Source organism: Mycteria americana, unplaced genomic scaffold, assembly GCF_035582795.1.
Source record: "Mycteria americana isolate JAX WOST 10 ecotype Jacksonville Zoo and Gardens unplaced genomic scaffold, USCA_MyAme_1.0 Scaffold_53, whole genome shotgun sequence".
Lineage (NCBI taxonomy): Eukaryota > Metazoa > Chordata > Aves > Ciconiiformes > Ciconiidae > Mycteria > Mycteria americana.
Window position 1 is genome coordinate 280,852 of NW_027445639.1, and position 22,681 is coordinate 303,532.

Consider the following 22,681-nt stretch of genomic DNA (forward strand, 5'->3'; position numbering starts at 1 on the left):
TTGCTGAGGGTGCGCTCAATCCCACTCTCTAAGTCATTAATAAAAATATTGTAAAGTATCAGTCCCAGTATGGACCCCTGAGGGACACTACTCATTACTGATCTCCATTTTGACATGAAGCTGTTGACTGCAACTCTTTGAATGCAGCCATCCAGCCAATTCCTTAATCCATCTAATAGTTCATCCACCAAACCTGTATCTCCAGTTTAGTTACAAGGATGTTGTGGAGGACTGTGTCAAAGGCCACACAGAAGTCAAGATAGATGATCTTTTGTCAGACATTTGATTTGTCAAGAGATTTATGAAGTTACTTTTATCAAATATCATCCTGTCAGACAAGTAAGATTGACTGTGCACAAAAACTTATTAACACTTAGGCTGTCATTCTTTAATCTATGCTCTCCCTTTGCATCAACTTTTATCCACTTTGGTTTTTTAAACCATCAACACCACAAGGAAACTTCTAGTGCAGTCTTTATACTCCTAAATCCAGCCAACAGAACAGGAGCAAACAGCAGAAAATGGAAGCTAGACAGACCAACTAAGTCATGGTAGTGGTGTTTTGGTTTTCTTTTGCAGGAATAATAAAACTCTGGAACAATTAAAAATAGTGAATTTTCTCCTGCATCGCAAACAAAAGCAGCAAAGAAGCTGTGCTGCATTGCGAAACTGGGGCAACTGTGAGCTACCAGTATGCTGTGGCTGTGAGAGAGGTCAACAGGATCACAGGTGGCATGGGATGATGCATTTCCAGCACAGACAGGAAAGGACAAGTGCCACTATACAATATATTCAGCAGGTCTAATCAACTACTCTCAAGAAAATGAAATTCAAGCTAACAAATGCAAAGAAGGGCTGCTAGGGCAGATGACCAGGGAAAGAGCAAGCTGATCCCAAGAGACTCCGGCTATCAAAACACAAATTGAAAATGACAGGCTTGCTATTAACTTGGAATGGGTATAAAAACAGGGAAGAAGAAAGGTTGTTTAAGCTAACAGGCAATATTAGTACAAAGAAGTAAACATAGATTAATCATAAACAAAGTTAAACTACAAATTTCTAACCTGCAATAGAAGAAAGGTTCTTTTGAGTGTTTGAAACAAAAACCAAAAATTTAATTTTAAAACCATCTCCAAGCTTAGAAACAACCCACAGCTGTAGGCTCAACTCAGAATTCCTTACTGAAGTTCCTTTGAGATCATTCTTCTTTTATTTGAGTTTCTGAACTAAAACAATTATTTTCTTCAGATCTGTGCTGTGTACCAGTTACGCATAACAAGCAATACAGTAGCCCCTTACATACTTAAAATATTTAAAATAATTACCATGAGCTAATTCTGTTCCTACTCATTAGCTAGACAGAAAGATTACTAAAATAAATGCATTTAAGCTTTGTAAATATTACTAAAGCTTTGAGTCCTCAACAAAAAAAAACCCCAAACTTTCCTTTCAGGCAAGGCACGTGTTCCATATCACTGTCCATAGTACAAGGGCTAGATGTTTATTTCATAAATGCACTTTAGGTGCTGCAAACCAACACTACTCTCACTCTCAACCCAGCTGTGATGCCTGCAGCCTGACTTGCTATTCATATTTTGGCACATTAAGGAAGGATCAGTAGGGGTAACTCCGACCCATCAATATAACTGTGAGGTCCAAACTATGGTATCAGAACAAACATGATGTGAACACTCCAAAAAGGCCCAGCTGGTTCAATTTTGGGCTCTGACCCATGTTTGGGGTCCTGAGTCCAAGCTCAACATGCAGGTCCCCAGCAGGAAAGCTCCCTCCCAGCACCACCCAAGCTACCCTCCTTGTTGTTAATACAGCAGCACTCAAGGGTGCTGCTGAAATACTTTATGAAGAGACTCCCTCCTCCGTTCCAACCATTTATGGCCCATCTCTGAAGAAAACTGCTATTCCAGCCCCTAAAAGGCGCAGTGGGAGTGTTAACCTGAGTGTTTCTGAAGTGACCACAGTGTAAGGCAGGAGCACAAGCAGCAACCCCTCTTCAGGCTCTGGCCCCGCTCTTCTAGGTGGATGAGGCCAGACCCATGCCAGACTCAGCTGACGAGATGTCAGCCCCTTAACACACACACAGATGCACACTAGCTTTCTTTGCGCTTTTATCCAAACTACAAGTACATCACAGAGATCTGTGCCCACCCTGGAGCGTTCTTTACACATGGCTAAAAAAAAAAAAAAAACAGACAGGCAGAGGGGGCAGGGGCGAAGTCTTTCAAGTAGAGTTCATGCTGACAGGTCACTGTTATCAAATCTCTCCTGGTCATACACCTCTGCTACCACCTTTCTTCCTGCAAACCAGCGCCCATTCAGAGCCTGAATGGCTTTGTGAGTCTCTGACGCCATGGAGAACTCCACAAAGATCTTGACAATGATCTCAGCATCCTCCTCTTCTCCTTGCTTCTCCTGGTAGATTATGACCCTGTTTACAGCCCCAAATTTGCCACATTCTTCTGTCACTTCTCCCTCTAGGTCATCATCAATGTCCTTTGGATCCACCATGTTGCGAAGCACCATCACAGTGGACTGCAGAGAGAAGGCCAAGACAAATTAATACACATAAGAGACACAGAGATTAAATTTGCAAAGCCACATCAGACTACACAGCATGCCTGAGCACCACCAGATATTCCAGTGCTATGTCATTACAAGCATATTCCATGAAACCAATAATGTCCCAAGTTCTCAGGGATAAATTAGTAAATTTTCTTCCCAGGCATCAGAAGCCTGAACAAATCTCATTCACTGACAGCTGTGTTGTGGCTGGCCTCAGTCAGGAAAGCTGTGTGCCATCTCTTGGGCTTTTCTCAGACACATCTTGGAAGCACAAGTGACCTGGAAACCTCTATAATTTTTCTTGTGCTGTTCCTATCCAGTTATTTTTTTGCTTTCTTATCTTCAACACCATCATTGTGTATTTTTTTGAAAATTTTTCCTCATATCTCTAAAGTAGAAGGATTAACCAGGTCTTTTATACCTCTGACAACTGATGGTTGACCAGGTGCTTTCATTACAGGGGACAACGACATACAAGTCCACCAGAGTGCCTGCAACATACCTCTCATATGCATCCCCCCATCAAACCCTTTTGTGACTGAGCACCTCTCTGTATCACAGAATGGTTGAGGTTGGAAGGGACCTCTGGAGGTCACCTGGTCCCACCTCCCCTGCTCAAGCAGGGCCACCTAGAGTTGCCCAGGACCATGTCCAGATGACTTCTGAATGCCTCCAAGGATGGAGGCTCCACAACCTCTCAGGGCAGCCTCTGCTTTTGTGCATTACACCCAGCTCTACCACATCCCTTCCTCCCAGCTCTGGCCCTGCCCAACATCACAGGCTAGCAGACATGGCATTTCAGGCTCAGTATAATTTTAAAGTACTTGTTCCAGTTCTTACTTGCACATCTGTATAACTGCCTTTAAGGGCCTACTATAAGAACAGCAAAAATGGAAGGGTACTTATAGGTTGAGAATGCTAAGCAGCTTTGAGAATGGTGTAGTTTAAGACTGGTTTTTGACACTGCTAAACTTTTTTCAAGCAAGTATGCCGAATGAATTGGATTCTTTGGGAAAGGTACTTGTGACAGGAAAATTGGCTGCTGAGTCAGAAGCTTAAAGGAGTATTTAAAATTATGTACCCTTTGAAAGTAAAGAATAACACTCAATAGCTAACTCATTTGTGTCCTCCCTTATGAAATGTGTATCAGCATTATCCTTATTTAGCAAACAAAGAAGAAACATTGTCGATTCAGTGTCAAAGCTCAGGAAATCTGTGTGTCAGATAGGAAACTCAGTCATGCGCAGGAACAAACCTCTGGTCGTGCCCAAACAAGCAGCCTGATGTGATTATCAATACAGCCCCTTCCAAGACTGTTGTTGTCCCGTCCCCCCCCCAATCTATGCATTTATTGTGCTGTTTAATGTTCTGACTTTTTCTACCATCCATTCTTGTCTTCTTTCTCATTGTAACTTCTGTGAAATTTTGTTTTATAAACATCTCAGAGTTTCATCCTACAGTAAAAGGTTGTGGGGAAAAGGTGGACTCAATAGTTTGGAATAGATTGCCACTGGCCATGTGCCAGTCTCACTTCTTTAATTATAAGCCAAAAGGCCATCATGGTTTGCTTTAATGATGCTAAGTAAATACACAGTTTAATCAGAGACACCTCCTAGCCAAGCCTCTTCTGGCCTAGTGACTGGTCTGAACCCTCAGAGAAACTCTGAGAAGATCCTAAAGGCAGAATAAGAACCATCACAAGCAGCACACAAGCAGGAAGCCTTTGTAGTCCCACATGAGCTCTGTGGGGTACCTACAACATGTGCTGCAGGAAGCCTGTACCACATACAAAACTGCATAGCTATACCACATTAAGACAGATCTAAACCAGTAGTCTCATTTGCTGACAACTGGAACCAGCTCAGGGCAGTCACACTGCACTCACCTCCTGTTTACGAAGCAATTTCTGCATCACCATATGACGGGCACTGCTGCCAGATATGCTCATGTGTTCCTGTTCACTCAGCATCTCTGGCCTCTCTGACTCCTGAAATACCTCCTCTTCTTCCTTCTCCTTTTTGACCTCCATCAGGCCCAATGCTGGGGGACTAGCCAGGATAGGATTCACAACTCCCACTTGTGGAATAGTGACAGGAATGGGAGGTCGGGCAGGGGTTACACCTGTAAGAGTACAAACTCTGTGGCATTAAGAAAAGAACTGATGTTCTGCAACATTTGGGTACGCACCAGCCAGCGATAGAGGATCACAGAATCTAGATGGTTTTATTTGCTCTGCACCAGCAACGACCAGGGAGACCATAAGCAGCAACTTAGTCAGCATACAGGACATAAGCACTCAATACACACATCATATACTTGCCCAGAAGGGAGACAGAGTGCAGGATTTTGCATGGAGTAACAACTATGCAGATTTTTCACTGAGTGCCATGCATTCCTGCTGTGAAGTTCACATCCCTGTCGTATCTATTATAAATTCCTACTATAAATAAATTCCTACTGTGCTGCACAAATAAAAAAATAAAAGTTCTTGACAAAGCAGGGCAGGGAGGAGGATTTCAGGTTCAAATTCTCCTTAGCTGTGACCCTAGCTATAGAGAACTGTGCTTTGTAATAGGTACACAAGTGACAAAATGAAGAGTAAGTATACCTGTAATGACTCCTGGTGCTTGTGCTGCCATTACAGCCTGTGGCAATGCCCCTAACGGTTGGGCCAGAGTCAGTGCTGGAGATACCAGCCCAGGGGTTGCCAAAGTGCCAAGAACTGCAGCTCCTGCCACTGCTTCCTGCAAGACAAAAAAAAAACCCAACAAAAAACCCAAGTGTTAATTCTGCATCAAGAAGTCATACTATGGGTGCATTCAGATGAGGCTCAGCTTTTTTCACACCTAAGAAATACCAGATATATAGACTCTGAGGATGACAGCTCTCCAGTGCTACTGTAAAAGAAAAAAAAAAAGTATGCCACCCAGCCCACAGGAGAAATGTAGAAACTACAAGACACCAAGCCTTGGAATAAAAATGTTCTCTTGCAACTCAAATTTCACCCATCCTCTCAAGCTGCTAGGTCAGTTACTGAATGAAAGGCACCAAGGGATTCAACATATGGTTTGAAAGATGCAGGCAATTCCAGAGCAAGAGGAATCTCTGCTTGTTTCCACCCTCTACACAAATAAAGCTTTTTACTGATGCTAAGGAATGCGATCCATTTTAAAAGATTGATGAGAGCTCCCATCCCACCCCCTCTGATGACAGCACCAGGGCTCTGGGGCCATGTGACAAACCAGGTGAGGAAACTCTTACTCTTAAGTTTTTCCTAAGGGATCTGGTGGAAGGTTAATCCTTGTCTGATTCAAAGAACACTGTAGTCAAAAACACTACTGCAAGCACAAGGGACAGGGCAAGGGAGAGCACAATACTGCTATTTTCAAAAGCTGCACACTTTTAGATCAGTTTAAATCAAAAATCTTATCTGTCTAGTCTTCATCCTTTAGGTGCAGACAGCAACAGAGCACTGAAATTGGCCTTCATGAACATAGCAACTGCAAACTATTATCACATTAGTAAATTTCTCAATGAGACAATCATATAACTAAACTTTTGCCACCACCATTTTTACTGGTAAGACCCTACTGAACTTTACTGCTTTCGATGACTGGAACATTTCTTTAAACTTCCAGCCTTGATAATTGAAACATTTTATAACCACTTCCTTTTGACTGTGTTGTCTGCACCTCTTCTCCCATCCTGTTACCTACTTGCCTCCATACAGACTGTGCTTGAGCAAAAATCTGATTAAAAAACCCAAACTTTTCAGCATTTTTCTACAGTTACACCAAGCCAAACTTTTCTAGTTTCTTCCTGCATATCAGGTTTTCCAATTCTCCCAATAATTGCAGTACTTCTCTATACCTTCTATAATCCAAATAAACATCCTGACTCTAGATGACCAGAATTCAAACAACATTCAAGATGAACACCTAGTTAAATAATAAAACACTTCCATAAAACTACTGAAAATAATGTGCCTAAAATATACCCTAGGATCCCTTTTTTTTTTTATTGTTGCTTTTATTATACTTATAATTTAGTTACCCAGATCCTTCTCTTCCTTGTTTTCATGGGGCTCCTACAAGCCCTGACACCACGGAGCAAAAAATTCCAAGGTTTTGTTCCTTAAATGCAGTATCTCATACTCTACTACTAAATGCTGCATATATTCCTTACTCCAATCTGCTGCGATATTCCAATTCTCCTCTACATTAATAATGCATCTCATCTGTTTTGCCAGCTAATTCCATTAGTACACTTCTCCTAATGCCTAGAATAAAGCCACTAATATTTTTACTGGAGATGAAGCAAGACCTATCTCTAAGTACTTTCACCAGCAGAGTGAAAGATCAGCAATTTCCAGCACAGCTCATTTCCATCTCTTCTTCTCACTTGTCTATGCATCTCAAAATTCATTGTAATACTGTTGGTCTTGCCTAACAGCTTCTCATAGGGGTCTCCACCAACTCCTGAACTGTTGATAGGATACGCTTTAATTTTTTTTCCTAATGAAGTATAACAGTAGTCTTATCAAAGAAAGTTATGTTCATCTATAGCAGGGGTATTTCCCTAAAACACCCAAACATTTTGCATATCTGTTTCTCTTGAAAATTTTGTCCTTCCTTTAAAGCTTGTTTTCAATCTTTCCCTATCACTGGGGTGAGAACAAAGTCTGCAGATACCAGTTTTCCATGCTACCTTAAATGCAAGTATCATGTTTGCTATTCTTCAGCCATACGGCAATAGCCCTGACGTGACAGACTTACGACAAAAAAAACCCAAAACTATTAAGCGTACATCCGCACATGACAAACTCCAAGCTTTACACCCACCTAGGACGCAGTAATCTCATGTGCATCATTAGCCAGTCTGACTTATGCTTCTAATGAAGGGGAAAAATACTTTTGTAAGCATTCAGTGCTGTAACAAGACCATGATAATTTTTGACTACACTGGTCATTAGCTGCCCCCACTTTTTACTTAAATGGCTAAAGAAACTTTTCCTAATAGCTTTAATTCCTTAACTTCCTTTGCAAGACTTGACTTTTAACCGTCATTGTCAAGATATTAACTATCTTTGCTCCTCAATACCTCTCTCTCTTCATAGTTTCATTTAAGTGCAGACACACTTCCTCCTTCCTTGGCTGGCATGCTAATTCCAGACTAAAGTTGCAGTTCTGACTGCAGATCCAAAGTTGTATCTGACTTAAGTTTCTCTCTCATGTCCATGATTTCTTTAGCTCCGCTGAGTTTATTGATTAGCTTGTGTTTAAAAAAAATGTGAAATTAAAGCCCTTACAGACCATGACTGTGTATGTTCTTATTTAAAATAAGCTGTTCCATACAAGAACTATGCTAGGAGCATAAATAAGAGATATTGCCTTCTGTAAATGTTCTTACTCTTTTCCCTAGTTATCTACAACTACCCACATGGCAAATCAGACAAGTTACCTAGATCTACACCATGTCTAAGTAAAGGCAACAAGACTGTCGAGTATCTCTGAGGTCTTTCAGAACCTTTTTTCTATATATGGCATTTTAAATTTTCCTCACAGTAACAAATCCTGCAGTATTTTGCAGAAAGAAACAGTTAGATTTATCCATGTCTGTTACATGATCTCTACCATTTCACTTAAGAGTTAATAGTTCTTTCCCAAAGTGATTTTGATCCAAATAATTCTTCTAGCCATGCCTCAACTTCCTTCCTTAGTTGACTGCAGAGGTTCCCAGACTTGTGGACTTTTTACTGGTGACATGCAAACTACCTGAGAGTTTCACATTAGAGGCAGCTCTTCCTGCTTCTGCCTTTACCTTGTGATTCAGAGAAATATTTTCAAAAAAAGAGCTGTTTACAAAATTAAGTCCAGTCAGCTGATTAGCAGCACATATAGGCTGCACGCCTCAGCAATTTTTTTGCTTGAGAGAATCCAAGAACCCAACAGTGCTGGAACTTGTTTCTTTCAAGGGCTATGGCGACACAGGGGGAGAGTCTGCTGCCCAAAGCAAGAATGATGGACACAGATATGGGGGTTTGCTTTGAAAGGCAATCCTCCTCCGTTAGTGCCTATTGGTCATAGCCAGGAGCTTCTGTTACTTCAAGCAAGCTAAATTTGAGAACCCCTAGACTCCTGCATCAACATCCAATTCTGCTCCATCACTGCATTTCCTTGTTTCTGAACAGCCTAGAGCCATTACAGTCGTCTTCCACCTTACTACACAGGCAGAGTCTTTTCAACAAGAGAGAGTGTTGCTCATGCCACTATTACTGCCCTCGTTAGCCTGCCCCCTTTCATGTACTTTCATGCATTCTTTTAGCCTCTACTATAACCATTTCCCTGACCACTGGTTTGCCTATCCAGACAAGGAATCCCCTCCAATCTTCCCCCACCATTTCTTTAAATAAAGTCCTGATCAGCTGTGCCAGACTCCATTCCAAAATGCTGGTGTATCAGATCCTCACAAGTGTCAGGGGCAAGCTTCTACAGTGAAGTCCTGGGAACAGAGTATGATCTAGGCCAAGGGCTTTCATTCAAACTAGTGAATATAGTTGGCTGGAACAGTTTGCCTGCTTGTTTCTAACAGGGTCACAACAATCATGCACTTGGTTGAGTCATACAAGCCTATGCCTTACCTGTGCTGTGATCTTTGCTGTAGCAGCTGCTGCAGCAACAGCTGCTGCTGGAGGTAGTCCTCCTGGCGTAGCAGGTGTCAGGAGAGGCATTGGAGGAGTCACAGCTTTACCAACTCGGAGATACTGACCCCCAAGGTCAAACAGGTTCATAGAGGAAACAGCATCTTGAGAAGACTGTGCTTTCTCATATTCTGCAGTGAGAAAGAGGAATATTTACAAATGATCCTTTTTACTCCTATACTCAGCCACTCTCTCATCACACAATTGTGATTGGTATTTGCAAAAAACAACTGCTTTGAGTTCCAGTGAGAAGACCCTCAGTGCTTAGCTCACTCATCTCACCCCTCTGATCACACAAGCATTGTTGAGAACAGTCAGCATAGCAAGATCTCTCAACCTACATAACCATGAGTAAAAATATCTGGCTATCAATTCTATTTCTAAGTTCAGGCACAGATCTGCTCCAAATTTATTTCTATCCCATTGTTTAATACAATTCTTCCACTAAAGTAAAAACAAAACAAAAACAACAAAAAACACCACAAACAAACAAACAAAACAAAAAAACCCACCCAACCAACCAACAAAAACGAAAAGAAGAGATGAGGATGCTCCCAACCACTCTCCCTACCCCACATCAAATACCAGACAGCCATTTTACCAATGAAACCATAGCCTTTGTGTTTTCCTGTCGTGGGATCCCTGGCTAGCGTGCAAGATTTAATCTTCCCAAAGGCCTCAAACACACTCTTGATGTCATCATCTGAAAGGTCCTGATGAACAGATGCCACATAGATACGGTTGAAAGCCCGTGCCTCTTCTGCTAGCTGGTCTATAATTGGTTGCGCCTGACCTATATTACTAGGTCTCCCAACCTGCAGAGAACACAGCAAACAGTCCATTAAGGATTCTGAAGAGCAGCAGCATGACTCACCAATAGTTACAGCAGACAAGCGCTCAGCCACCTGACGGCCTTTTCAAACCAAGTAACACCTCATAACACCACAATTAGCAAAGGGCAACAGCTGACTCAGCACTGGGATACAACCTGCACTACAGGGGATTCTAGAAGTACTGAGAGCCTGGACAGACTCTGCTCTCTCCTCCACCACATTTCCCCCATTTATGTTCCCTGACCTGCCAAACACCAACTTCCAGGAACTGAAAACAATTCTGAAAGCATAGTTCCTTTCTGTTTGTGCCGAACACCTCCTTTTTGCATGGCAAGAGTGGACCTCTACTTGAAGTCTCACGTGCTATCAACAGGCACAACAAGAGTCCGAGGCTACTTACCTACCATCCACACAGGCACAATATAAGAGGAAGGCATTAAAATATCAAGAATCACCTGTGTTTTGTCCTCAAGAGACTTCCATTCTATGTGTGGGCGGAAAAAACTGAGCTAGCTTACCACAAGTTTCTAGGTTTTATTAGCATGCTGTGGGTTTCTCCTCAGGGAGAAAGGGACTTCCTCAGAGCCACTATGTACTCAGTGGGTTGAAAATCAAGGTCTATCAGGGAACAGACTTTAGGTTATCTTTCACATTACAGTGCTGTGGGAAGCATTTCTAGGCATAAAACCATTATTCACAGTAAAGAGAACTAAGAATTTTTAGAGCATGCCTGCTACTCACCTTTATATTTCTTCCCCCCAGCATGACAGAATTCATCTGCTCCAAGGCCAGCTGAGCAGCTTCAGGTACCTCATATTCCACAAAAGCAAAACCCTAGAACAGAACGATACGCTTGTTGAATCATACCAGCTGTATCTTGTCTTGAATCTAGTGCCAAGCTAATGCAGCCAAGACTTCCCACGTACCAGATTCCTACTATCATGGCCTGAGAAGATGTTTCCTTAAAGAAGCTTTTTATTAAAGCAGAAAATTGCATGCAGCAGCACTGACACAAGGCTAGCTGCTTGCAGAGCCTCTTGTTCTTGGAGGGCTAATAGCAAAAGGCCACTGCATACAGGACTGCTAGCTGTTTGGCATCTTTCGTGCGCACCGCCCCCATGCACATCTGGTTCCCACTACAGAATCCCACAAGGCTAAGTAGAGCAGGCAGGTACAAACGTTTATCTCAAAGTTAAAGTGCTAAAAGCAGCCTGCTCTCTAGGAGGATAAAGGCTCCTTCTTCTCCTGGATATATTCAGGAAGGCCTTGGAGAGAAGAAAAACCAATCGCTCAAGGGCTGTTAACCAACCTTGTGTTTCATCGTAACAGAGTCCCAGGACATATCAATGCTTTTTATAGGTCCAAATGGGGCAAAGGCCTGGCGAATGGTATCTTCTCCCAGTTCATAGTATATGGAGCCCACATACACACGACACATGATGGCCAGGGCGCGCTGCCTCTGAGCTGCCATCTGTATTGGAAAGAAGAACTGGCTGGTTAGATCAGGGGGTGGTCATGGATGTCAGGACCTCCTTCCCTTCCTCCTTCCCTCCCAGGAGCTATGACCCAACAGCAGGTAGCTCCTCACTGGGCTGCAGCACAGCCTGGCACACGTAGTAATAAAGAAGTATTTTCCTGCTCAATGCACAGACTGCTGGAGCGGATAAGCAGTACAGCTCACTCCCAGGGGCAGTCAAATCTTTGATGGGGTCTGCCACCTCAGGAGCCTTAACTCCAACCCCACTGATAAGGTCTAACCCTCCCCAGCCTGATCACATCTCCAGCAACACTTGCAGGAGGAGGAAATAACTTCATTCTAGGACAGCTTGCCCCTCCAGGCAGCAAAGGTCTCAATTCTAGACACTATTAGCAATCCCTCCCATTCCCTCCCGCAAGGGACAGCAAGAGATCCAATACTGGGCACCACCTAGTCATTCCCCCCCCCCCGCCCCATCCTCCCAGACAGCAAAGGATCTGAAACTGGGTACCTCCTCCCCACTCCCTCAAGCATCACACACCACCTCCTCCCCCCCCCACCGCCCCAGGCAGTATGAGATCCAGTACTAGGCACCACTTCCACCGCACAGTTCAAAAGCAAAGCAAAAGAAATTAAATGGTTAAATGAAACTTCTTAGTTAAGTGTGTGGTGCTAGTACTTATCGCTGCCTGTTGTTACTGGCTCAGATAGTGGTGCAGCCCCCAAAGACTCCGCCCTTATCAGTTTCGGTGCAGAGAAGGTCTCTGTGCTATTTTCTCCTAAGTATGCCTGAAAACCTGTTTGCAAGACAAATCCAGAAATTTCTTACAGCAGGTAACCAAAAAAGCAGTATCTTTCAATGATTTTTTCACCTTTATTGCAATTCTAGAATTGCTACTACTAATGAACATTATTCTAGGAAGACGCTGCCTATGAAAAAAATCACAGGTTTGGCCAGCATATCCTAGCAGCACGTCTTGGGACCAAGGCAGAAATTAGGTCTCTGTAGAGGCAGCTCCCTATGATCAGCAAGACTGAATTACAGTGCGTTGGAGATATGCACAGGGCTTTATTCCTGTTCTGCATGGAATAGATGGAACAAATGTAAAGCAGTAAGGGCTACGGACTGTTGCAGAGTAGGCAAACGCAGCATTAAGCTTGATGCCTCTCTCCCTTCCCAGCGCCACAGTGCTTGGCACCAAAGTAGGGAGCTCTGAACAACCACCTCTTCCCCACCAACACTGTTTAAGAGGGTCTTTAATCAAGGCCTTTACGAGAGGCCTACTTTCAGAATGCTGTAACAAGCATGAGCACAATGAGCTCTGACGTGTCTGGGGATGCTGCAACTCAAATGGCAAAATAGAAGGGACAGCATCTTATCTGTAATAGTCACAGAAGCGTGGACACAAACTGTACCTGAAGAAATCCTTCTCCCTCATAGTACCCGTATGTGAGTGACACTGACCATAGGAGGAAACAAACTGTAAAGGTTCAACTCCTATTATTCAATACAGCAGGGATACTATAAACAGGAATGGTTCTCACCCCATACTGCTGCTCCTGAAGTGATATTAAGCTTGCCTCTTGACTGGGTTTAAGTATTTCACACAGTTAAAAATAAGCTGTTTTTCAATTTACTCTGCAATGCTGTGACTAGGAGGACTATGGCACGTGTACACGCAGGACAGCTGACGTGTTGTCTCCCAGGTTCTCCAACACATTCCCAGCTTTGGTGCAGGAAAGCCAGTGATCAGTAGCCCCTCAGACTGTGTAGCGTGTCCATTTATGAGTTAAGAGCCATCACCGTTCTAGCCCCAAGTGTCTGAGTGAAGTACCTCACCCATGGTGTCACAGACTGTGATAAAAATTTAGTGTTTTACTAGGAGTGCTTCCTGACAAGACACTGCAGCCTTGCACCAGGCAGAGGGATTTTTTTCACCTTCTGAAGGGTCTATATATACACAAAGAGGACATTCCCTTCTTTTCAGTTATCAATGCAACAGGTGCAAGAAAAATGGCATTTGTCCTCTCCCATAGCAGCAACCTTTACAGGAGGAAATCCACATCTTACCCTGCTGAAGAGATCCTAACAAAATAGGTGGGGTGGAGTTAAGAGGACTCTGTTACATCAGCAACATACTAAAAATTTGGACCTACAAAAGGCAGAACTGAGGTGGACCATGATGCCTACAGGCATATGTGGATCACTAACAGGAATCGGTAGCATCAAGTTAGGGGAATGATGCAATCTATACCTGTGAACTAAGCACGTGACAGTGTCAGAAACTCATGACTAGAAATCTCATTGTTTTCACTAGCTATACTAAGCAGATTTTACTGGCCACTGGCCCTCTTTCTCCACCTATAAAATGGAGTTTAAAGTATCTGCAACCTTCATAAAGGCAGCAGCTAATAGTTGTATCTATGTAATATTGCTGTTAAGTGCTTATGAAGGTCATTTTAAAGACAAGCCAAAACATCATCTTGGATTACTTCTTTAAACAAAGGAGGTGATGTAAAAACATAATCACTAGCTTCAATTTTAATACAACAACGCCAGGAAATTGTGCTCATCTTGCTGAAGTGACATGGAAGTTTTGAGCTATAATACTTGGAGGATTAAGTAGACAGGAAGCTTTAATCTCAGGCACTAAGATACCACAATAGGAAGTTCAGGCTGCACTTCCTTCAGGTAGAAATTGATGAATCTTGTCAACAGTAAAAAGTGTTGACAGAGGTCTGTTTGCATTTTCTACATTCCTGATGGGCTTTGGGATAGAGCATTTGCTGAGGACAGTGTATTCTAACTACACTGAACTGTACCACAGCCAAATGATTCAGAGCAAACTCTTGCTTCTAGGTTCTGTCCCATCAGCAGTAGTGTCTGACTCCCTAGAGAGGGAGGAATGTCTCAGGAAAAGGATTTACAATACTGACTATGCCCTTGAGGCCAATGAGAAATTAAACATTTCCTGTTACATTATCACTACACGCTTTTCATCTGTTGCCCAGCTGTGAATAATGAGCCAAAAAAATTTTTTAAGCAAAATTGATGGAGTTATGCTAACAAGTAAGCATCTACATCAATTGGTAGAAGTTTCTTGGGCATGAGGGTTCAGAAATCAGCTATGCCAAATTCACATCGAGATGTATGCTTGTATTCCATTCCAAACTTACACACTCCCATAAAATTTATTTTGGCTCCCCTGCTGACACACTATCTACTGTGGCAGTGTTAAAGGAGGGAAAACAGGTGATTTTAGTTTTAGTGCATCTTTCTTTTTGGAGTACAAGCCTCCGGTTGCATTTTACACCAAGCAGAAATATTATATTCCAGCACAATGGAAAAATATTTACAAATTTACAAATGAACGTTTGCATGCAGAGTGGAGCTTATAGGACACCTTCTGCAGTGGCCATTGTCCAACATGTCTAGGAAAAAGGAGGGGATGGATAATCCCAGGTAATTAAGCTCTTTGTGGCATCTGATTAGAAATTCCAGCATTAAAGGACTGCACAGGTTCTCTGAATAGTCCTGCAGTTCTGTTACTTCCATCCTGCTTTTACTTTACTTGAAACATGCCATATTCACCTAGTCTGGAAACATGCACAGTAAGAGCAGTCTTACATCTGGGCTACAATATGTTCTGCAAACCTATAGTGCCCCAGTCCTCCCCAGCACCTTAGCTGCCAGGTCTCCGGTGCTGTGAGTTTGCTTCATAAGAAATTGCCCATTTGTGAGTTACCTTGGCAGTTAGTTTTAGGTCAGGACCTCAGAACTGTAGCATCCCTAGAAATGCAGCTCCCACAATTTCACAGGTGTGTTCAGAACTGTTCGAAATCTAAAGCTTTCTTTGCCAACTGACTCCAGGACCCCGACTGCCAGTGTCACAGCAGACTGCACCCAGCCTAGGGTCTTCCTCTGGGGAGTTTACACTTTGCCTCTGCTTGTTGTGCTTGTCCATAACAGGTGGGTATGTGGGAGGGTTGTGCTGGGTTGAATTAAGAGCATTGTATTACCACTACATACTTCCCCACTCTAGGCCCTGACTAAGACAAAGTGCCCAAGAAGAAGTGAATATGTCTATTGACCGATTGTAAAGGTGAGAGAGGATCTCCAAAGCCCATTGTCACTGCTGCCATCTGAAAGACAGTAAAGACAGAGTTCAGTCTGTTGGAGCTGAGCATACTACGGCTGTTTGTAAAAACTCAAGCAGAGCGGCGGCACAGGGAACCTGCGAGAGAGGCCTCTCCTTCCTTGCCCCTCACTGCCTGGTCCCAAGGACTGTCCAGCGCTGGGACCCTGCAGATTCCAGTCCCACCAGGTCAGGGTGGAGTTGTGCTGCTGCCACTGCCTCAGGAAGCAGGGTCTTCTCCCAGGGGGGACTCAAGGCAATAGTAACCTCTGCAACCACTGTCGTTGATTCACCCCCAGCATTTAAAAAGGAGCCCCTCAACTAGATCAGACACTCAGAAACATGCACAGCCCTGAAAGGCCAGAGCTGCCAAATGTGGCAAGCACATCCACAGTGATTCTTCGTAAAACAAAAAAAAAAAAAAATCCAACATCCCAAAGCCATTATTTTGGGCTTCCTAACTTTGAGTAGAAGGCAGTGAGATGTGTTCAAGAAAACTCTGAAGGAAGGGAGATTTAAATACCAGTTAAGGGTTCTCCCAGTACATAGGCATTCCAGCATCAGCAGGAATAGCCAACGGAACTTCTCTGAAATTGAGAGCGCCCCTGGATGAAGGGGAGGGAAATGGGGTAGTACTGTCAATAACACAGGATAGACAGGTACCCTCCTCTCAAGCAGGAGAGATGGTGACAGGATACTGTTCCCAGTAACCACAGACACCATCTTAAACGTAAGGTGAAGGTGAAACCCACAGCAAATTCTTTGGCTTCTGGCATTTCAAGAAGCATTTGCCCAGCCAACAGGAGAGAAACTCTTAAAAATTTTCTCTTGGAATGAGTGAAATTTGGCAGCAATTTGTGCAGGTGAGTAAAGGGGGTTTCTTTAGTGGGCTGAAGACAGTATGCTTCAATTTCACTGTGGAAACACAAGCACATGTACGTGTCTCCAGGCAGGCCTCAGGGCTGTGCTTTGGTTCTAAGTGCAAAAAGAACTCCACCTTGTTGGGGAGAGTAAGACACAGAAGGAGCATCTTGGAGGGTCTCTCACCTGAAGATTGGTGAGCTGCTGTTGCTGGTGGGCGATGGTTTGCTTCACCAGCACACTCTTGATACTCTGCTCCATCGCATACTTCTTTGCCTAGAAAGAAATACAGACTCTGTAGTCACAGGACAATACCACATAGTGGGGAACGATGTTTGACTTTACACCACAGTTCCCCAGAACCACACAACTGGCTGCCAATAGAACTTTTCAGTGCTCCAGCCCTAAGCACTAAGGCACTGTACATTAGGCAGCGGCCAACGGCTTACTAATATCTTGGTCTGCATCTCGGAGTTGTGAGCCCTGAAATACAGCATAATGCTTGAGGAGAGGACTGGATGGACTCAATCTGCAGCAGGCACAATGTTAGGAAAGCAGCATGCACTACACACTTAGCATTTCCCCTCTTCCACCCTCTGCCCCTTAGATCCCACCATAGCACCTTACCTGCTGGGATGAGGGCAGGACAGATAGCCTCCTTCAAGTCCTTTCCACTCAGAGAACATCTGGACAAAGAGGTTCTACAAAAGGGAAAGGGGCTCCACATCCCCATGTCCAGTCTCTTGACTGGGCACTCCCCCTCTCTTTTCTTATCACATCTGGCCTATTCTACTTTGGACAACCCACTGCTTTTGCTCACTAAAATGCTCCAGCTCTCCTTCTCTGGTTCCTAGCCTGCAGATACAAGACTGATTTATCTTTTTCTTTCAGTCTTCTACAAATTTGACAAAGTCTCAGCTTTACAGCCAGTGGTGATGACATGGAGGCTCTTTGTCAAGGGAGACCTAATACCCACATATGTGCCTATTCCCAGGGGACGGTACAAACACATTCAGCCAACCCCTCAAGGCACCTGCTTTCCATGGCTGTACGTGTTTGGGAGGTGCCAGGGAACAGTAGGCTCTAAACCGTGGATTTGAGACGTGTGCTTCGGAAACCTGGAAACGGACAAGGGGATTTACATCTGTCAGCTACGGAGAAGCCAGAGGAAACGAGGCCGTTTCACACTGTGAGCCAAACAACACACACACACAAGCAACTTCAACATTACGGGAACATTCACACAGAGCCTACCTAGAACAATACTATACTTGCCTCACCAGAGTACAGAAGACACCTAGCCCATAGTTCCCACATTCCCTGGTTTTGTTTTCTTTCCCCTCTTTTCCCAACTCTGCTCTCCTCTCAGTAAGCCAGGGATCACTCACTCCCATCAGGAAAGTGGGCAAGAAGTCAGCAGTAACCTCCCCATCAGCTGTATAAAACAGGACCAACAACCAGAAATCAGAGCTGGACTGAAATTTTATCTAGATTAAAACAGGTTGGCTCAAATGGGTTGAAAATACTTGCTACTATGTCTCTTTACGACAACATGGGAAAGAGCATAAGGGGAAAAATAGAGATATTTTGTGATGTGTTCTTGTGTGGATAGAACAAAAGACCAGCTGGAGCATATCAGAAACCTATTCCTTGTGGAGTACAAGCTGCTCCTCGCAGTAACTTTGTGGCAGTTGCATATTGTCTTAGGATTACAATGTGATCTTAAGATGTTATTTACTTATTATTTTGATTTTTTTTTTTTTTTAATTAAAAACACTCTCCCCACCCCAACAGCAAATTCCACATCATGCTCCCCCCAAAGCATCCATAAACTCTAAACCAAAACAAATAATTCTTGGGCACAAATTTGAAAGTGTGAATCCACACATAGCATGGCCGTTACCCCATACGTATTCTTGGTAGGCGAGTTCCCTTTTATAACATCAGTAACAGATGCTCGTTTGGAAAAAAAAAAAAAAATCCAAACAAACAGAGTGCTAAGAAGCAAATTCACATCAAGTTTACTCACTTTCTGGAGAGCTTCCTGCTGTTCTGGTGTGAGGGGAGGAAGCCCCAGCTTAGCTGCCGTGCTTTGTCCATTTTCCATCTTAATGGACTCCGTACCCTGAGAAAACAGAAAATACTCATGAAAAAAACCTGTTCTCACAAAAGCAACCAATTTCTTCATTCCCAGAAACCTAAAGCACTTAATGTCAGAATGTCATAGTTGGCTAAAAAGTCTTCATAAACCTATTAGTAATTCATGAAAACCTGTTAATGTTCCTGCCACTCCCTATGGGAGAGCTATCCCATCAATGGTACAAACTGATGAACATGTTGGATACTTAAAGAGTTCCCTAACTACCAGATTTTCAGTTAAAAGAAAATGAAATAATCCCCAGTCTTCACTCGCACCATCTCCATCCTGCCTCTCAACAGTTAAACTCTGTCAGATGTACCCATCTATTTTCTCCTTCCATCTTTTCCTATACTGGTTTGCCACCTTTGGTTTCTCAAGTTCTCTTTTTAAAACCTTCTCTGAAACTTTTCCAAATCTCACATACTGTTCCAGGTACTGAGTAACAAAGAAGCACTATTCTCATACATAGTATGAGATGCACACTACCTGCCCATGCAGACTCCCAAACCCAACATCAGAATAGGTCTAGAAAGAAGCTTCTGGGCCACTGACCTGACTTTTCATTATTTCAGATATATGCGTAGCTAACAAATGTTAGTCCTCTTTGTGTTTTAGGTATTCTACTGACTTCTCTACCTCATGCTCATGTTTTACACTGAAGTTCATTCCTGTGAAACAACTAGTCAATTATTCCTACCATGTTAAGTAACAGTAAGTTTCTTTAAGGTATACCTATCAACCTGGGTTTGGTTAAAGTGATTCAGCAGCTTATGTCTTTCTGGTAAGCATCCACCACCTTGTATCCTTAGGTTATTATTCTTTGGCATCCCAAAAGCGCCATCACATTATTTCCAGTCAAAATAGGGTTCATCACTAAAAGCCTATTAAGAGATGTCTCTGTTCTCCAGTTAAAAAAAAAAAAAAAAAAAAGAAAAAAAAGGCACTCTGTAACAAGCACAGTATAGAAAAAAGGAACAGACTCATTCAGATAGCACAGCAAAAACAGCTCTCCTGGCATAGGAACAAAGCTGTCACGTGGAAAAGATATAATATGAAAGTAATTGGCATTTTGGCAGTAGGAACAATGAGTATTCCTGCTAATTTGGTTCCCATTCATTCAGAACAGTCACTTCCTCATGGCACTCGTGGGTACTGGCTAATAACTTCAACATTTCTGGTGGGCACAAATGTCTCTAAAAGACCACTGATCTCTTCCTCCAGAAAAAAAAAAAAAAATCTTACAGGTACATCAAGACCTTACGAACATAATACCAAAACGCAGAACAGCAAAAAGCTATTTTTTTACTACATCTGAAGCCTCAGAGAGAAAAACATGTCTTTCAGAAGCAAAAGATCCTGCAACATGGCTGCACACAAACTGCATGTTTCATTGCACCCTCTTTATCCTACCACAAGGCAAAGGGGAACACACACTTGATAAAGAGACGAGCTGCTGCAACAACTCCAAACAAGACGTAACAGATCTGTCATACACTTAGCGATAGCAAGGTATGCTAAGATTCAGGTAAAAGTACACACACGTTTCCACGAGGAGAGCCATATGCTGTACATCTGACTGCTCAAGAGAACAGCAGCCCAGTTCCTGCACTGTGATAATACCCAGTTCCTCCACTGTGATAATACTCAGTAGACAACAGACCAGTCACCCATTTCCTCCAGAATCACAAGCTCCCTGACAGTCCAATTTTTCACTTACGGTATTTTCATATTTTTTCTATATATTGACATGTAGAATGTTCTGTTTGTGACGGGGAGGAAAAGTGCAAAATAGTTAAGATACTTTAACCACGTTAATTCTTTCCACAGTAAATGACAGATACCACCTAAGTATAAATGAAGCTCAAGCACATTCACATGGTATTCCCAATTTAGGGTAATAATTGAGATTTTAAAAATTACTATGGAAGTAACAGAAATTGCCAAGTTCAAGAAGTAAACAGCAGCAGGGAGGAGAAAAGCAGCAGCTTCTCAGAAGGCACCTTGGCACAGGCACAGGCCCAAGGTAACAATCTTCAAGTCCTCCTACTAAAAATGAGCAGAACACAGAGCACAAGAGCCCCAAAACTCAAGGCCTCCTAAGTATCTGCTTTATCTATAGTAATTGCAAGTTCTAGCTGTAAGAACAGAAGCTTCAATGTGACAGCCCTCCAATACCAAGACCATTAAGTACCTACCATGAAGGCTGCAATCCCCAGCTGTATCTGCTGGCCCACGTGCTCTTGTTGCCCATACACTGGACGCAGGACTGTGACATTACGGAGTTCTGCACAACAAACCTGCCCAGCTAACACCCCCCAAGCTGTTACAGAGGGACTCTACACCTACTTTTCCCTCGAGGCAGGGCTGTCATGAATCCTTTCCCCCAACTGATCGGGGGGAATGATGCTAAATGCTGCTCAGTCAGCTCATTAACCACATTTTTTATTTTACTCACTGGGTGTAAAGTGGGGTCACATTCCTTTTAGGCAGATAAACCCCAACTAGTGCATGCAGGAAAAAAAAAGCTATTTTACAACCCGTCACATTGCACACAGTTTATTTGACTCACCAAATAAATTTATTAATGGCCCACCAAGCCACTTTCAATCCTTTATCAGTAGTCCTGGATCACCGGGGAGGTCCCAGTTGACTGGAAGTTCGCAAATGTGACACCCATCTACAAGAAGGACTGGAAGGAGGATCCAGGGAACTACAGAGCTGTCAGTCTGACCTCAGTGCAAGGAGAGGTTATGGACCAGATCATCTTGAGTGCCATCACATAGCACGTACAGGACAAGCAGGCGATCAGGCCCAGTCAGCATGGGTTTAGGAAAGGCAAGTCCTGCTTGACCAACCTGATCTCCTTCTACGACAAGGTGACCTGCTTAATGGATGAGGGAAAGGCTGTGGATGTTGCCTACCTAGAATTTAGTAAAGCCTTTGACACCATTTCCCACAGCATTCTCCTGGAGAAACTGGCTGCTCATGGCTTGGACAGGTGTAATCTTCGCTGGGTAAAGAACTGGCTGGATGACCGGGCCCAAAGAGTGGTGGGGAATGGAGCTAAATCCAGTTGGTGGCCGGTCACAAGTGGTGTTCCCCAGGGCTCAGTACTGGGGCCAGTTCTGTTTAGTATCTTTATCAATGATCTGGACAAGGGGATTGAGTGCACCCTCAGTCAGTTTGCAGACAACACCAAGTCGTGCGGGAGTGTTGATCTGCTGGAGGGAAGGAAGGCTCTGCAGAGGGACCTGGACAGGCTGGATCGATGGGCCGAGGCCAACTGTATGAGTTTCAACAAGGCCAAGTGCAAGGTCCTGCACTTGGGCCATAACAACCCCATACAACGCTACAGGCTTGGGGAAGAGTGGCTGGAAAGCTGCCCAGCAGAGAAGGACCTGGGGGTGTTGGTTGACAGCTGCCTGAATATGAGCCAGCAGTGTGCCCAGGTGGCCAAGGCTGCCAATGGCATCCTGGCTTGTATCAAAAATAGTGTGGCCAGCAGGAGTAGGGAAGTGATTGTGCCCCTGTACTCAGCACTGGCGAGGCTGCACCTCAAATACTGTGTTCAGTGTTGGGCCCCTCACTACAAGAGAGACATTGAGGTGCTGGAGCATGTCCAGAGAAGGGCATCGAAGCTGGTGAAGGGTCTGGAGCACAAGTCTGATGAGGAGCAGCTGAGGAAAGTGGGGTTGTTTAGTCTGGAGAAAAGGAGGCTGAGGGGAGACCTTATCACTCTCTACCTGAAAGGAGGTTATAGCAAGGTGGGTGCTGGTTTCTTGTCCCAAGTAACAAGAGATAGGATGAGAGGAAACGGCTTCAAGTTGTGCCAGGGGAAGTTTAGATTGGATATTAGGAAAAATTTCTTCACCGAAAGGGCTGTCAAACATTGGAACAGGCTGCCCAGGGAAGTGGTGGAGTCACCATCCCTGGAGGTATTTAAAAGCCGTGTGG

At 43.6% G+C, this 22,681-nt stretch overlaps 1 protein-coding gene across 2 annotated transcripts in view; it reads right to left on the reverse strand.

Moving 5' to 3' along the window:
* Nucleotides 1-1,145: 1,145 nt before the first annotated feature.
* The window catches only part of PUF60 (poly(U) binding splicing factor 60), a 34,170-nt gene continuing 12,634 nt past the window's right edge, over nucleotides 1,146-22,681 (reverse strand). The window contains exons 2-11 of one of the 2 annotated variants that reach the window (XM_075490278.1): nucleotides 18,617-18,712; nucleotides 16,774-16,863; nucleotides 15,683-15,733; nucleotides 11,423-11,584; nucleotides 10,855-10,947; nucleotides 9,882-10,095; nucleotides 9,221-9,411; nucleotides 5,189-5,324; nucleotides 4,466-4,701; nucleotides 1,146-2,550 (exon numbers count right to left, since the gene is read on the reverse strand). In XM_075490278.1, coding sequence (XP_075346393.1) covers nucleotides 2,251-2,550; nucleotides 4,466-4,701; nucleotides 5,189-5,324; nucleotides 9,221-9,411; nucleotides 9,882-10,095; nucleotides 10,855-10,947; nucleotides 11,423-11,584; nucleotides 15,683-15,733; nucleotides 16,774-16,863; nucleotides 18,617-18,712 — 1,569 coding nt within the window. In that variant the 3' untranslated portion in view covers nucleotides 1,146-2,250. The remainder of the gene's footprint in view (nucleotides 2,551-4,465; nucleotides 4,702-5,188; nucleotides 5,325-9,220; nucleotides 9,412-9,881; nucleotides 10,096-10,854; nucleotides 10,948-11,422; nucleotides 11,585-15,682; nucleotides 15,734-16,773; nucleotides 16,864-18,616; nucleotides 18,713-22,681) is intronic. The other variant, XM_075490279.1, reaches the window with a different exon arrangement.